At 63.3% G+C, this 16018-nt stretch overlaps 2 protein-coding genes across 3 annotated transcripts; both read left to right on the top strand.

The window, feature by feature from the left end:
- The first annotated feature begins 1241 nt into the window (after positions 1 to 1241).
- TM6SF2 (transmembrane 6 superfamily member 2) lies at positions 1242 to 7250 on the top strand. 2 transcript variants are annotated; one of them, XM_037818019.1, is made up of 10 exons: positions 1242 to 1400; positions 2762 to 2865; positions 3480 to 3577; positions 3648 to 3751; positions 4015 to 4097; positions 4610 to 4734; positions 4950 to 5051; positions 5363 to 5455; positions 5984 to 6103; positions 6686 to 7250. In XM_037818019.1, exons 1-10 carry the CDS (start codon positions 1306 to 1308, stop codon positions 6893 to 6895), a joined length of 1134 nt encoding a protein of 377 aa, XP_037673947.1. In that variant the 5' UTR covers positions 1242 to 1305; the 3' UTR covers positions 6896 to 7250. The 2 variants fall into 2 exon arrangements, with proteins under 2 accessions (XP_037673947.1, XP_037673948.1); XM_037818020.1 differs by lacking the exon at positions 2762 to 2865 and having other exon boundaries at positions 1270 to 1400.
- A 64-nt stretch (positions 7251 to 7314) lies between these two features.
- Positions 7315 to 15543, top strand: HAPLN4 (hyaluronan and proteoglycan link protein 4). Its single transcript, XM_037818011.1, is given in 7 exon segments — positions 7315 to 7447; positions 7880 to 7950; positions 8622 to 8724; positions 8947 to 9309; positions 10765 to 11100; positions 11551 to 11903; positions 11906 to 15543. Coding segments are annotated over 6 exon segments (1197 nt in total). The 5' UTR covers positions 7315 to 7447; positions 7880 to 7947; the 3' UTR covers positions 11945 to 15543.
- Positions 15544 to 16018: the final 475 nt, after the last annotated feature.

The following is a 16018-nucleotide window of genomic DNA, read 5'->3' as shown; positions in this document are numbered from 1 at the left end:
GGAGCGCCGGAAGAGGCGGCCTCGGGAAGCCGAGTGCATGTCCGGTAAAGGCACCGGGCCAGGGCGCCGGGAGGGCTGCCTGGAGGAAGGGGAGCTTGAATCCCACCTGAGGGGGGGGGTCCCAGCTAAAGAGGAAGTACAGGAGGAAACAGGCCCGAAGAGATCCGAAGTTCACCCCTGGGGACGACTGGGGGAGGGGGCGAGGGGGGCCCCAGGCGGGAAGCTGGGGGCCTCCGCTGGCTTCATTTCCAAGGCCACAAACTGCAGGGGTGTCAGGCAGGTGGGCCCCTCTAGTTCTCGCCCCATGCCGGCGGCCCCTCACCGGTCCAGCCCCCACCTCCCCCCGGGACCCTGCCCGGCCTCCTCCCCACCCTTCTGAACCCTCCCAGGGCTCCCGGACGAGGTCCCTGGCCACTTCTCTAGCTTCGCCTTGGACTCGCCGGCTCCTCCATCAGGGCCCCCTAATCTCAGGCCCAGGCCCCTCACCCCCGTGAGAGCAGGGGCCACCGCCTCTGCTCCCCACCAGGCAGGGGCGGCCCACGAAACACACCCAAGAATAAGCAAATAACGGCACAGAATCATGACTCCTTTCGGGTACCCCCAACCCAAGGCGAGGCCGGGCCACGAGCGTGGGGAGGGGGGGACCCCGGGCCCAGCCACAGCTTCGCCCCCGGGAAGGCAAAGGGGCGCGCAGGGCGGTGGTCCAGGTGGAGGTGGGCGCCGGCGCCCTCACGCACAACGAACTCCCCTCGGACGCAGCTGCGCGGCCCCGGCACCTCCAGGCAGCAGAGCCGAAGCACCCGCCGCGTCGGGAAACTGAGGCTCGGTGTGACCCTCCGCGGTGTCCCGCAAGGGGACAGAGGGGCGGGGCCAGGGCAGAGGGGCGGGGCAAGGATGTGGAAGGGGCAGGGCCTGGGGAGGGGAGGATGGAGGGCGTGGCCTGAGAGGGAGAGAGGGGCGTTTGGTGGGCGGGGAGAGGGCGGGGAAATGATGGGGCGGGGCCGGGTGGAGGGAGGGTCCGGGGCCTGGAGTGGTTGCCAGGGGTGGGGAGTGGGCGGGGCCTGGGGAGGGGGCGAGGGGTAATGGAGAGGGCAGGGCTTGGGGGCGGGGCCTGGGTTGGTATGGGCGTGGCTTTGGGAGGGGGTGGGGCGCGCGTCGCGGGAGCTCCCCGGGAGCGCGCGAGGCGCCCTCGGCGGCGGCGGGGGGCGACCTTTGCGCGGGGCGGGCCGGGGCGGGGCCTGCGGGGCCCCAGCGCCGCCGAGCCGCTCTCCCGGGAGGCCGAGCCGGGCTGCGGGCGCTGCGGCCATGGAGCTGCCGCCGCTGGCCCGCGGGATCGCGGCGCTGTCGCTCGGCGCCGTCCCGGTGTCCTACGCGCTCAACCAGCTGGCGGGGCTCTCGCAGTACGTGCGGGGGGCGGGGGCGGCGGGCCCGCGCGAGGGGGCGCTGGGCTGGAAGGACCCCCAATACCCCCAAAAAAACCCTGCAAATGGAAGGACCCATTCCGCGGGACCCCTGGGTGGTTTGGGGCCTGGGGAGAAGGGACACTGAAGAGCGGAGCCCCTCAAGGGGCAGGGCTTGGGGGGCTCCCCGGGTCTTCTCCAGGGATGCGCCAGGCACACGCTCCCCGGCAGCGAGGGGTCCAGGGGTTGTCCCAGGCAGGGCTCCTTGGGCCCGGGGCTGGCCACACACGTCCCGCCATCGCCGCCGGGCGGGGGCCTGGGACTTTCTTCTGCCCCTCGCCTCGGTTTCCCCTACATGCATGGCCTGCTGCTGGCAGCTCTCTCTCCAGGTCCAGGCATCTTTCCCAGACCCGGCCCCGTGGGTCACCCACAGGAGTCTCCAAGCCCCTCACACTCCCAAACCCAGCCCAACCTGAGCCCAGATAGAAAGAACCTTGGCCCCAGGTTGCCCCCAACCCCCCCATCTACACTCCACCCCAATTCTCCATCCTCTCCTCACCCCAGCTCCTGAGTGAGCCAGGTGGCCACTAGGAGCCTCAGTCTCCTCATCCGTGTAATGGAGGTAATCGTGGATCAGCCCCGGGGTTGTGGGTGAGGATTAGGAATTGAGAGCACAGAGCCTGACAAGGTCTCCTCTGATTACTCTGATTGTGGGTGTTGGGAAGACAGCCAGGATGGGGTCCCGGGGTGGGGGGCAGAGGGACCTTGAGAGAGGACAGCCTCCCTGGACAGGCCTCCCACCCTCTCTGGGCCTCACTATGCCCACTCAGCCTCTTAGGCACTCTCCACACACCTGGGAGACCTGCCTTATCAAGACAGCGTTGGGCTGGAGTCCATGGGGGACCTGGACTTTCCCCGGGAGGAGTCAGGAGCCTCAGAGACAGGTGCTAGAGGGCATCCATCGGGCCTGGGAGCTGGGCCTGGCCAGAGGGGCTGGGAGTTGTGGAATCACTGACTGAGCAAATTCAATCAAAGGTAGATCAGCAAAGGATGGGTGAAATGGCACAGCCACAGCAGTTGTGTCCTCCTGTGTGCCTGACCCAAGCTAGCCACTGATTCCTTCTGGGGAGTCAGGGAGGACTTCCTGGAGGACAGGCAATGTAGACGGGCCGTGAAGGATGCGTAGGAGTTTGCCAAAAGAGACTTCCAGAAAGGGTTTCCAGGAGGGGGAGATGCAGGGCAAGAGCCTGGAGGTGAAGAGCAGGTTCAGGGAACGCATTGTTGAACGGACAGACGCATGGACACCTCACCAGGAACCTCCTGGAGGCCAGGCCTCCCTGATGGGGTTTCCCCCTGCACAGCCCCCTGGGGGTGGCATTGGCAAGCACCCTGATCCTGGCACTGCTCTTCGTGGCCATCCACGGCTTGTCCCACGATGAGATCTCCTACGACCCGCTGTATGCTGGTGAGTCGGACAGAGGGTTCCGGAAAAGGGGAGCTGTCTGGGCAAGGGCCTCTACCCTGAGGCTCAGAGCCATCGAAGGGCCTCCTCCATCAGACTGGGGGTCCTTGCAGGGCTTCTCCCATCCGAATGGAGAATTTCAAAGGGCCTCCCCGGTTAGACTGTGCCATTGAGTAGCCTCTGCCACCAGTCCCCCTTGAAGGGTCTCCCCTGTTAGGTTAAGGAACCTCAAAAGGCCTCCTCCTTCAGACTTGGGACTCCTGAGAGCCAGGCTGTGCCTCTTCCATCAGACACCCGGAATGGGGCAGGGCTGTGGGTCATGTGATCTGCGGGATAGGGGCCTGGAATCCTTGCCTGGAATCTGGGTCCCAGATGAGCAGCCTCCGGCCCCGCCCACACCAGTCAGTCACGCCCACACTGGTCTGGCCCTGCCCACACCAGCAGGCCCGCCCATGGTGGTCTGCCCCGCCCACACAAGCTGGCTCCGCCTTTTGCCGGTTTTGCCCTGCCCACATCCATCGGGTCCCGCCCACAGCGGTCTGGCTCTGCCCACAGTGACCACGCCCACATCTGCCAGGCCATGCCCACACCAGTCGCCCCGCCCCCTCTCCCCACAGTGTTCGGGGTCTTTGCCTTCACGTCGGTGGTGGACCTCATCATCTCCCTCCAGGAAGACGGCTACGTGGTGGGCTTCATGGAGTTCTATACCAAGGACGTAAGTGAGAGGGTGGGGGGAGGGATGCCCCTTTCGCCAGTGCCCCACTGAGCCCCCCACCTGCCCCCAGGGCGATCCCTACCTGCGCACGGCTCATGGGATCTTCATCTGCTACTGGGACGGCACCGTCCACTACCTTCTCTACCTGGCCATGGCCGGCGCCATCCGCAGAAGGTGGGGGCAGAGGGTGATCGGTTCCTCAGGGTGGGGTCCCCGACCAAGGTGCAGCCGGGGGAGGGGGTGGGAAATCAGGAGGCCCCTCTTCTAGAAGGTTCCAGCCAGTGTTGTCTAGGTTGGATTCTTGCCCCACCCGTCCTGAGCCAAGCTGGGAAGGACCCAGGGCTGGGGTTCCCCCAGGATGGTCTCTGGACCCTGGCTGGGGCCTGGAGATTCTGGGGTTGGGGGTGCCAGCTGGTCACCCTCGATCCCCTGCCCAGGAAGAGGTACCGGAACCTGGGACTCTACTGGCTGGGCTCCTTCGTCATGAGCATCATGGTCTTCCTCCCGGGAAACATCCTTGGTACGGACTCTGCCCCGGGGGACCCCCATCCTCCCTGGGCTGGAAGCCCCCCATTTCATCCTCTGTCCTCTCCCCAACATCTGCAGAGGCCCCTCCTCTCCCCACACCTCTCCCCTCCCAGCTTCAGCCAGCCTGCCCCCACCACCACCACCACTGCCACCTCTGGGTTCCCCATTTCTTCTTGGGGGCAGGAAGCTCGAACCCCCTTCCTCCCCAGACCACTGGCCTCTGACCCCAAGGATTTGGCCCAGAAACTGTTGACACAGGTAGGCTGGAGCCATATCCAGAAGGAGCTAGAGCTCAGAGGTAAACTGAGGCAGGCCACACAGCCTCTAAAGCCCAGGCTGAGGAGCATGGACTTATCTTCTGGGCACTGGGGAGCTATGGAGAGTGTTAGAGCATAGGCAGGGATGGTATTGGTAAATCCAGATGGGCAGTGGAGCCAGGGGTTCTGGTCCAGCCAGGCCTGGGAGCCCCTCCCCAAGTGACACCCCTGTCCCTCACCACGGCAGGCAAATACAGCTCGGAGATCAGGCCTGCCTTCTTCCTCACCATCCCCTACGTGCTGGTCCCATGTTGGGCTGGCCTGAGGGTTTTCAACCAGTCCCCGGAGCCAACCTGCTGTCCCCCCGCCATGGTGAGTGCCTCGCCCCCAGGCACCAAGCAGCCTCACCCCAACATTTGAGCGCCCCCTCACCCCCCGCCCCAGACCTCTTGTCCCCAACATGTCTGAACATCCTGTCTGATTTGCTTCTGGACAAGGACAATACCTCTTAGGAAGGGAGAGATTTCATGAGGGCCTGCTGGATACCGGACCACTCGTGTCATTTCTGGGCCTTTCCCATGGGGCAGGTGCAAGAGGAGCACAAAAAGGGCCTCCTGCAGCGGCCGGCTGACCTGGCCCTTGTCTTGTACCTCATTCTTGCTGGGTTCTTCACCCTTTTCCGGGGCCTGGTGAGTGTCCCCAGCCACCCTCTCCCACCCTCCCCCAGGGCCCTGCTCCCCATTCACCATTCCACACACGTTCCTTTATCCAGTACAAAAAGGGAAGTTCTTCCTCAAGTCTGACCTGAGTGTTCCATGACATAGCTCATTCCTTGCAGCCTCCTCCCCACCTCTTAATATCTTCGGATTCCTGGACAGAGGGAGAGGACCAGGGATGTGGGAAGCCAGAGCAAAGGGTGTGGCCCCTGCCTGAGAGGGCAGGAGAATCTTCTGGTAGGAGGGACGTCGGAGGTGAGCTTTAGCTTCTCTGTCCACCTCAGGTGGTGCTTGACTGCCCCACGGACGCCTGCTTTGTCTACATCTACCAGTACGAGCCATACCTGCGGGACCCCGTGGCCTACCCAAGGGTGCAGGTGAGAGACGCAAGTTAAAGTGGAGGCAGCACAAATGGCATTCATGGTTGTAGCTCAAAGAGTACAGATGGGGTCTTCAGGTATGGCTGGATCTAGGAGCTCAAGGAGAGTTCTGTCTCTGGGCTCTGCTTTCTTTGCAGAGATCACACTCCCAAGCAGACCCTTTGTGTGTGGCCTCTGGCAGCTCCAAACTTCCACTGGCCTTCCCAAAAAAACGGGAGCATTTATTTCCCTGAGACCTTAAGCACAATTTCGGGCAGCTTTGATTGGACAAACTCAAGTCACATGACCATCCTGTAGCCAATCATTATGGCCAGGGGATTGGAGGGTTTCTGATGGCCAGGCTGAGGTCATGTGACATTCCTGTGCCACATGGGAGGATTCTGCTCAATCTAGACAGAAAGAGGGTCTCCCCAAGGAAGATAGGGGAGCCATTCCCACAAGCAAGGGGTGGGGTGCTGGGGGCGGGGGAGGCCATCCCAGGAGACCCCCTGGGGCGGCTGCTCACCCCCTGGCTGTGTCCCCCAGATGCTGGTGTACATGTTTTACATGCTGCCCTTCTTCGGCCTGGCCGCCTACGCCCTCGTCGTGCCTGGCTGCTCCTGGCTGCCCGACTGGGCCCTGGTGTTTGCCGGAGCCATCGGCCAGGTGAGGCGAGGGCAGGTGCTTTACCTGCCGTCGTGCCTGCTCTGGGAAAGGGGATTCTGGGGCTCTGAGGGACCTCTGCCCCAGGTCCAAGAGGTCCCCAGTCTGAGGAGCACGGAGCCAAGCACAGACTCTCCACCCTTGGAAAGAGAAAGGGGAGGGACAGGAGCCAAGGAAGTGTCCCCAGCAGGAAGGTTTCCCAGGGGGTTGGGTCATAGGAGCTGGGCTTTGAAGTATAGATATGAGTTCTCCAGGCAGGAAAGAGCCTTCCAGAAGCAGAAACAGCATCAAGAAAGGGCAGAGGCGAGGGCAGTATTTAGCAGGGCCGCCACGTAGGGGAAGACGGAGGCAAGAGAAACCGGCAGCCAGATGCTGAGGGCTTTGATCTCTGGGTCTGGGAAGTTGGGCTGAGGGCAGTGGGGAGCCATGGGAGGTGCTTGAGCAGGGGAGGGCTCAGTCAGAGTCGGGGATCTGTTTCTGGGTTCCGGCCGTGCAGTGAGCCCAGACCAGGACAGTGGGGACCAGGAGGGCATGGACGGGGGCCCTGACGTTGTGCCCCCCCACTTCCCCCACCCCGGCCGCCAGGCGCAGTTCTCCCACATGGGCGCCTCCATGCACCCCCGCACCCCCTTCACCTACCGCGTGCCCGACGACACCTGGGCGTGCTTCTTCGTGTGCAACCTGCTGTACGCACTGTGCCCACACCTGCTGGCCTTCCGCTGCCTGCGCCAGCCCGCCTTCTTCCTGCGCCCACTGCCCCCCGGGTCCATGGCTCACCTCAAGAAGCAGCAGTGAGGGGCTGCCCGGGCACCCCGGACTCCGCTCACACGCCTGGCTGGCACTGCCCCAGGGGAGGGCAGGCTGGGGGGTTTTTTAGGGGTGGGAGGGACATCTCTGGGGGCCTTTGATCCTGGTGACTGGGACGAGAGACCTTGGGGCCCAGTGTCCAGGCAAAAGGGGGCCCTCTTCTTGGACCACATGAGGGACCCCCATCACTGCCACCCTGGATGTCGGGAGCCCGAGGTTGGCACGCAGCCGCGTTGCCCCGATGGGGCAATCGAAGGGCCAGCTGGCGGGATTGTTAATGTGTCTGTGTTACTAAGAAGAGCCAGCAGTCCCTGCTCCATCAATAAAGTTTAATAACTAAGAATGAGCATGGTGCCATTATTAAGCACCTATGGTACCCCAGCAGAGGTCGCCTGGGCCCCCTATTTCTGTGCTTATTGACACTTATTAGGCACCTGCTGTATGTCAGGTCATCAGGCCTCCACCAGGGAGCAGCGCATTTCCCAGAGACTGGCTCAGAGAGGGCGAGCATTTCACCCAAGGCCCCACAGCCGGCCAGGGGTAAAGTCGGATCCACAGTGCCATTCCCAGACACCCCCTTGGCCGAGTGTGTGGCTCCTGTGGGCCCCCCATCCTGTAGAGTGAGTGCCTTTGGGTTGTCAAAGCTGAGGACCCAGTGAGCAGAAGGACAGACACGCCAGGTCAAGCCCCTTTCTCAGGTTCCCCAGGCCCCCAGCCCCCCACACACACAGGGCATCCAAGAGGCTAAATTACAGCTTGACTCCATCAGACTCCCTCCTCCACTGTAAAGACAGGTAAACTGAGGCCCAGAGAGATTCCTCAGGAGGTCCAAGGTCAGCCAGTGGCAGCGGGAACGGGGCTTGCGGGACTCCACCCCAGCACTGCCCGCCCCCCGGCCCCGCCCCCCAGCGGAGCTCGCGCCGCGTCCCCTTTAACGCCCCCCCCCGCCCCGCCTCCCTCCTCCCCTTGCAGGCAGACGCCGGGATTGCGCCGCCCGCCCGCAGCGACCGACCCAGTCCTTCCCGGGGCGCGCGGGCAGGATGGTGAGTGGGACGCGGGCGCCGGGGGCAGGACGGGGAGCCGGGCTGGAGTGTCCCCCCACCCCACCCGAGTTTCTCTCGGTCCCCTTCTCTGTGCTTGTGTCGCTCTCTCCCTGTTCTCTCCGCGGCTCCTTCTTTCTCTCCCCCGCCCCAACTCCCCCTACCCCCGGACCTCTCCATCTCTCCCCCACCCCTTGCCCCTCTCTGTCCCTCTCTGTCCCTCTCTGTTCCCCCGTCTCTCCCGGCCTTTCTGTCCCGGTCCCTCTTCATGTTCTCCCCCCCACCCTCCATCCCTGTCCCCGTTTGCTGCAGTCTCCTGGCGCGCGGATAACCTTGCGCCGCTGAGCAGCTCCCCCCCCCCACTCCCGCCCGGTCCCTCCTCTCCCCCCCCGCCCCGGCCGGAAGGGGGCGGGGCTCCAGCTCGGGGAGGAGGGGTGGGGGTCATGCCGGACCGGGATGGGAGCGAGGGAGGGGGCGCCACCGGAGCGAGGGTGCCGGGTGGGCGCCGGCCTCCTCCTCCTCCTCCGGGAAGCCCGCCAGGGATGCTGGGCGCGGGAGGCGGCCCCACCGCCGGGACCCGGGTCAGGGGGGCCTGTCCTGGCCGGGCAGAGGCTGGGAGGCTGGGCCGGGCCGCGGTGGGCCCGCCCTGAGCCCTCCACCCCGGCGCCCCCCAGGTGAGTGCGGGGGCGCCCCTCTGGGCCGCGGCCTGGGGGGTCCTGCTGCTGGCGGCCCCCTCGGGCGCGCAGCGTGGCCGGAAGAAGGTCGTGCACGTGCTGGGTGAGTCGGGGCCGCGGGTCGTGGAGGGGAGCTTGGCCGCAGGAGCCGGGGGGTGGGGTGGGGGGGACCCCAGGAACCAAGGCCATGGAGGGGCGAGGGGTGCCCAGGTGGGTGAGGGGTGGGCGCCCCTCTGGCCGCCACGGTCCCTCATCCCCTCCCGTCCGGGTGGGGGGACCCCGCCACTTCCCCGCCGCCCCCTGACCCCTGCCCTGTCTCCCCCAGAGGGTGAGTCGGGCTCGGTGGTCGTGCAGACAGCGCCGGGGCAGGTGGTCAGCCACCGGGGCGGCACGATCGTCCTGCCCTGTCGCTACCACTACGAGGCGGCGGCCCACGGCCCCGACGGTGTCCGCCTCAAGTGGACCAAGGTGGTGGACCCGCTGGCCTTCGCCGACGTCTTCGTGGCCCTGGGCCCCCAGCACCGGGCCTTCGGCAGCTACCGCGGGCGGGCCGAGCTGCAGGGCGACGGGCCCGGCGACGCCTCCCTGGTGCTGCGCAATGTCACGCTGCAGGACTACGGGCGCTACGAGTGCGAGGTCACCAACGAGCTGGAGGATGACGCCGGCATGGTCAAGCTGGACCTGGAAGGTGGGCGCCGGGCAGGAGGGGCCGGGCCTGGGGCAGATGCTGGGTCAAGGTCACGTGAAGGACTTCAGGGCCTCTGGATGCAGGGCAGTGGTTCTCAGTCCCGGGGATTCCGCTCCAGAGGGGATGTTGACATTGCCTGGAGACATTTTTTGGGGTCACACTTGGGGGTCACACCTGCATCTGGCAGGTGGAAGCCAGGGGTGCCCCTAAAAAGCCTAGAATGCCTGGGATGGCCCAAGGGTCAGTAATGCTGAGGTTGAGAAAAGCTGGGGTAGTGTGAGCTTCAGGCACAGTGAGATCCAGGCACTCACAGGATGTCGGGAATCACCTTTCCACTCTGCTACTCTGAAGGCTCTTTCTCCCTGTATGGAACCAAAAACATTGGCCAGACTCGCACCCTTGGGTTTAGCAATCGATTTCCTGGGAGCTCCAGCGAGAGTCCCAGAGCCCTCTCTCATTGGCCCAGCTTGAGTCATGTGCCCCTCTCTAAGCCAATCACTGTGGCTGGGGGGCGGGGTGCACTGATTGGCTGGTCCTGGAGCAAGGAGGCGGGGATTTCTATCCGCAGAGCCCCTCCTAGCTGGTTTGCCTCGCTCAGTGGCCTTAGAAGATTCCAGGAAGAAGTCCAGTGCCCTCCTTTACTGAGCTTCATAACAGCAGCAAACAACAACCGCAGCAGCTTTCCTTTATTGGAGGTTTTCTCTGTGCCCCGTGCTTGGCTGATGGGCTTTCTTCAGTTCCCCCAAACAGTGGGGGAGACGCTGATGCCAGCAGTTGGGGAACGACTCAGAGAGGGAAGGGCCTTGTCCAGCCCCAGTTGCCCCTCTCATGCATCTGGGAAAGTATCCAACTCACCCCAAGCCCTGCACAGACACACAGGACTCTGTGAGCTGAGTTGACTGTGAGTCCGATGAGGGTTGAGCTGCCGAGTCTTAAGAACGGAAGGTGGAAGGGAAACCAACGGATACTGCCCCAGGAGATGCTGGGGATCAAAGGGGTCTTCGCTAGGGGCTCCCAGTCTGGGGGAGTCAGCACTGGACACATTCCCAGCTCCATGATGTCAGGGCTGGACCAGAAGGAAAGATCCAGAACTGAGGGGAGGAACACAGAGTAAAAGTACCTTGCACTGAATGGGGGAGGGTTATGAGAGTTGGGTTTTGAAGGCTGAATAGGAGTTCGGCATTGGGAAAGAGATGGAGGGAATAACATGAACAAAGGTATGCAGCGGCGGGAAAAGGGTGACGTGATTAAGTGTGCTGGGGGAAGGGTTAAGAGAATCCCAAGCTTGAGGCGAAGGGGAGCCACGGGGACAGGGGCGTGAGTGATGGAATGGAAGGGACCCAAACTGAGGCCCAGGAGTGGTCCACACGCCTCTGTGTGCCTCGGTTTCCCCAGCCGTTAGATGGCGGGCGCGAGTAGGCGGGTGCCTGGACTGACCCCCGTGCCGCCCCCCAGGCGTGGTCTTCCCCTACCACCCCCGCGGGGGCCGCTACAAGCTGACCTTCGCCGAGGCGCAGCGCGCGTGCGCCGAGCAGGACGGCATCCTGGCGTCGGCGGAGCAGCTGCACGCGGCCTGGCGCGACGGCCTGGACTGGTGCAACGCGGGCTGGCTCCGCGACGGCTCCGTGCAGTACCCGGTGAGCCGGCCCCGGGAGCCCTGCGGCGGCCTGGCGGGGAACGGGAACCCGGGGGCCGGCGGCGGCACCACCAACGCGGGCGTGCGCAACTACGGCTACCGCCACAACGCTGGGGAGCGCTACGACGCCTTCTGCTTCACCTCCAACCTGCCGGGTGCGTAGCCCTACAGACCCGGGAGTGCCAGGCCCCGCCCCGCCCGGGAAGCCCCGCTCTGGGCAGGGAGGCCCCGCCTCCAATCCCAGGTCTGCCACAGTCTTGCAGTCAGCTACCACGTGGCGGGGTCCCGGGCTGCAGGGGATGGGGTGGGGGTGGGGTGACCCCAATATCCAGGCTGGGATCCTGTTGCAAGGGGTGCCGGGGTGGTGGGGAGGGAGAGGAGGCCCGAGTACCTGGCCGGGGTTCCCGGGTTTTAAGGGTTGCGAAGCTGGAGAGGGGAGTCCCCAACACCCAGGTTGGGGTCCCGGGCTGCACGGGAACGGGTCCTGAATCCCCAGGCGGGGGCCCCGGGTTGTGGGCGTGCAGCGCGTGCGCGCTTGCAGAGGAACCGTGAGCCCCGAGGGCGGGGCGCGCGCGCGGCCCTGACCCCCCACCCACCCCCCGCAGGCCGCGTGTTCTTCCTGAAGCCGCTGCGGCCCGTGCCCTTCGCGGAGGCGGCGAGGGCGTGCGCGGCGCGCGGCGCGGCGGTGGCCAAGGTGGGGCAGCTGTTCGCCGCCTGGAAGCTGCAGCTGCTGGACCGCTGCGCCGCGGGCTGGCTGGCCGACGGGAGCGCGCGCTACCCCATTGTAAATCCGCGCGCGCGCTGCGGCGGCCGCCGGCCGGGGGTGCGCAGCCTGGGCTTCCCCGACGCCGCGCGCCGCCTCTTCGGCGTCTATTGCTACCGCGCGCCCGGAGCGCCCGACCCCGCGCCCGGGGTCTGGGGCTGGGGCTGGGCTGGCGGCGGGGGCTGGGCCGGGGGCGCGCGCGCGACCCCGCCTCCTGGACCCCGCTGCGCGTCTAGACCCGGGCGGGGAGGGACGGCCTAGTCTCCCGATGACCCCTGGGGACTGGCTGCGCCCCCTGAGCGCCCTGGAGACTGGCCGCGTCTCCTGAGTGCCCCCGGAGAGTGATCGCGCCCCCCTGAGGTCCCCTGGAGGCTGGCCAAGTCCCCCGGGGTCGCTGGAGACTGGCCGTGCCCCTAAGTTCCCCTGGACACTGGACACACCCCTGAGGTCCTCTGGACGCTGACCACGCCCCCTGTCCCCCAGGTCCCAGGACATTAACCACGCCTCTTGAGTCCCCAGGCAACTAGCCACGCCCCTAGGTCCCCTGGAGAATGACCACGCCCCCTTAAGTCCCCTGGACACTGGCGGCTCCTCCAGGGGTCAGGGGCTGACGATTGGACACGCCCCTGGGTGCCCTGGGGCCTGGCCACGCCCCTAGATCCCTAGGTACTGACCACGCCTCCTGAGTTCCCCTGGCAACTAGCCACGCCCCGAGGTTCCCTGGAGGGTGACCACGCCCCCTGACGTTCCTGGAGAGTGACTGCGACCCCTGAGGTCCCTGCACACTGGCCACGGCGCCGAGATACCTGGCGAATGACGGTACCCCCCTTTCCCGGGGTGCGGATCTCCCCCACCACCCCGACTTTTCCTGGAGAAGGACCTCTCCCAGACTAACAAAGGAGACCCCGCCGTTCCCCAAGGCCACCTGGAAACGCATGGAACAGCCCCCGCGGTCGTCTGGAGGCTGGACCCCCGGGATCACCTGGAGAGTGGCACACCCCCGCTTCCGGTCACCTGGAAACCTCAGGGTTCGCCAGGTGGCCATGCCCCCCGTGGTCACCTGGAGGCCCAGTCTTGTGCTCGCTCTCTCCACCGCCAGTCTGGATCCTTCCATCCCTCCCTCGCGAACCCCTCCAAGTTTCTGGGGTACCAGGTCACCGTCGAGAAGAGCCCCCCTCCAATTTCGGGGAGACTTCTCATGTCGTGCCTCACATGACCTCGCCGTGCCCCTCAAGAAGACACCTGAGGGGAGAACAAATCCGCCCCCCCCATGGAGGTTGGCGCCCCCTTCCCCAGCTGTCACCAAAGAGACCGTCCAGCTGCACGGGGGGTGGGGGGCCAGGCCCGCGTCACTGTCGCCATGGAGACCAGCCGCCCGCTGCCCACCGTCGCCAAGGAGACCGCTCAGCTTCTATCTCCTACCTGTCACCTGGAGGCCCAGCAGTGGAGACGCAGCAGCGGTTACCATGGATACCACGCCCCTCCCATCTCCCGGCCCCTCCAGGAGACCTACAAGCCCCCTTCCTGCTGTCCCTCCCCTGACCCACGGCCATGGAGACCACCCTTCCCCCACCTGACCCCGGGGTGACCCCAGCTTTGGTTCCCCTTCTCCGAAGGTCACCCCCTTCCTGCTCCCTACCCCCCAGCTCCTTCCCTGGCAGGCCTGGACGCCACCGCCATCGCCATGGAGACCAAAGTCTGCCGTCAAGGTAACTGAACACCTGTCCCCCAGGCGTTGCCTTGCCGACGCCCCGCCCCACCCAGCTGTCGCCATAGAGACTAGCAACATCGTTCCCATGACAACCGACCTCCCGCTCTCAGGAACTTCTCACGGTGGACCAGATGCCCGGGGCGCCTTCCACCCGGGTTCCAGATGTGCCCCTAGCTCCAGGCAGCATCTCCAGACAGTGGGGTGCTGGAGACACCCCTACCCCCCTCACACCCATTTTGCACGCTGTGCACAAGACGCCCGCAACAAAACTGCTCCTTGCAACACTGGTGACATGGGCACTGTCACATACGAGGAAACTAAGACTGGCGAGCCAGGTTTTGAGCTGTGCAGGCACAGGGACCCCCCTTTCCTCGCTGAGACCCCCATCCCTGTTCTCAACAAGCTCCAATGAGGATAGCTGACTTGGGGATGTGACCCAGAGACAAGTCCACCCCAGCCACCGGGAGACCCCTTCCCAGGGCTTGCCTGGAGGTGGGGGTGGGGGTAGGGGAGCTCTCCCCCCCCCCCCCCAGCCCCGTCACATCCCTCTCTAGGAAACCATCTGGCTTTGGAACCAGTGGACTCTGGTTCAAATCCCACCTCTGCCTCTTGATCACCGTGTGGCCAGGTGACAAAAACCTCTCTGAGCCTCAGTTTCCCCTTCTTTACAGCAGCTCCAACTAGGGCTGTTCTGAGATCCTGGAGAGAGTAAAGCACAAAGCAGGGGCTCAGTAAATCTTTATTTTGATGAATGAGAGAACGGGGCAGCCAGTTGGTAATTACTTAATAAATGCACGTTGGTGGACAAAATGTTTCCCAGCTGGGGTGCTTGGTGAAGAGCCAGTTGAGAAGGGTCCCTCGGGGCTCCCCACAGCCCTGACTCTCCCTCCCGCCTACGCCAATCTCTCTCCTCTCTGCTCCTCTCCCCTCTGCCACCCACCCCCCTCTCTCCCTTTGAGCCCCTTGTGGCCCTGCCATGACTCCGTCATTGACAAATCTCCTTGCACCCCTGCATACTCTGGGACCCCAAGAGTGTGAAGCTGGGTGAGGAGGTCCAAAAATTGCAAAGTTTCCCTGGTGTGGGGGAAAAGTTGTGCCCTAAGGAGCGCTGGAAAGTTTCTGGGATAGAAATAAAGAAGAAAAATAAAAGGTGTAAAAGCCTGACTCAGTGGCAGAAACAAAATGATTGGTGTAATTTAGGCTCAAGTTTAATCCCGCATGGGACAGAACTTCTAGAAGCCTCAGGAGCTCCTTGGGTAGGCTGCCTTGGGCTCCAGCTGGGCCCTAGCTTTCTCCAAGAGGGGCCTGGAAAGGGATGTGTTTCCGAAGGACGAGTGCAGGGGATTTTCTTTCTTCCTGGCCATTTACCCTGCTGCAATGCTTTCGGCCTCCCCAGCATTCCAGCCATCACCATCCCCATTTTCCCTCCCTCTCAGTCCTTGAGGGGCTGGAGGGCTGATTCCACCCCATTTGGCCAATGAATGTGGTTGCCATCTCCCTGGGTAACTTCAGCCCTCAGACACGAAGTTCGTGAGATTTGGGTGGCTGCACTGGGTCGCGGAAAGCTTCTTTCGGCTGGGGTTGCTGCACTGTTAGAATGGATGGATGGTAGCCTGGATACAGCCATTCCTGCAGCCCGTTTCAGAAAAGTCTCTCCCCCTCGTCTCTCCTCCACCCCCATTCAACTCCCAGAGCCCAGAGTTTCTTACCTGTCCTTGCAGACGTCTTTTATGTTCATTCAGGCATGTATACTTATATTTCTCCTATTTCCATACAAATGAGAGTGTGTAAACTCATTTGTATGTGACCAGAACATAAAAGTCACCCATTTTAGCCCATTTTAAAGTGGATAGTTCAGTGGCATTTAGTACATCTCTGATGTTGGGCTACTGCTATCTAGTTCCAGAACTTTTCATTTTTCATCACCCCAAAAGGAAACGCACACCCATTAAATAGTCACTCCGTGTCCCCCACACCCCCAGCCCCTGGCAACCACAGACCTGCCTTCTCTCTATATAAATTTGCCTATTCTGGATATTTCATGTATTTCATATACATGGGATCATTTTGGGTCTGGCTTTTGTATCTGGCTTCCTGTGATGGTTTGCAGCTGCAGGTACCCCAGAAAAGGCCATGTTCTTTTAATCCATTGCTGTGTGTGTAGAACTATTGTGGGTGGGACCTTTTGATTAGATTATTTCAGTTGGGGCCTGTCCCAGGCTGGTCTTAATCCTCTTACTGGTGTCCTTTATAAGAGGATAAAAGATAGAAGAAAAAAAACACAGAGAAGCTGAGTGTAAAGGACACACACAGAAGCTCAGAGAGGAAGCCACTGAGGCCACAAGCTGGGAGCAACGAAACCCAGGAGAGAAGGGAGAGAACTGCAGACATCACTTGCGCATGGCCCGGTGACGGGGGAGCTGAGGATGCCAGTGGCTGGTCTTGGGGAGAAGGTAGATTCCTGTTGATCGCTTGATTTGGACATTTCCATGGCCTCAGAACTGTAAACCTTGTATAGCTTATAAATCCCCATTGTACAAGCCCACTCTTTTCTGGTATATTGCATTTCATCAACTTTAGCAAACCAAAACTCTTCCTT

Source organism: Choloepus didactylus, chromosome 25 (genome assembly GCF_015220235.1).
Source record: "Choloepus didactylus isolate mChoDid1 chromosome 25, mChoDid1.pri, whole genome shotgun sequence".
Classification (NCBI taxonomy): Eukaryota; Metazoa; Chordata; class Mammalia; order Pilosa; family Megalonychidae; genus Choloepus; species Choloepus didactylus.
This window is presented reverse-complemented; position numbering and strand designations above follow the sequence as displayed.

Coding starts and splice junctions, on each gene's coding strand:
- TM6SF2 (XM_037818019.1), top strand. CDS start 1,306: ATGGAGCTGCCGCCGCTGGCCCGCGGGATCGCGGCGCTGTCGCTCGGC. Junction 3,578..3,647: donor TGGAGTTCTATACCAAGGAC/GTAAGTGAGAGG, acceptor ACCTGCCCCCAG/GGCGATCCCTACCTGCGCAC. Junction 5,456..5,983: donor TGGCCTACCCAAGGGTGCAG/GTGAGAGACGCA, acceptor TGTGTCCCCCAG/ATGCTGGTGTACATGTTTTA.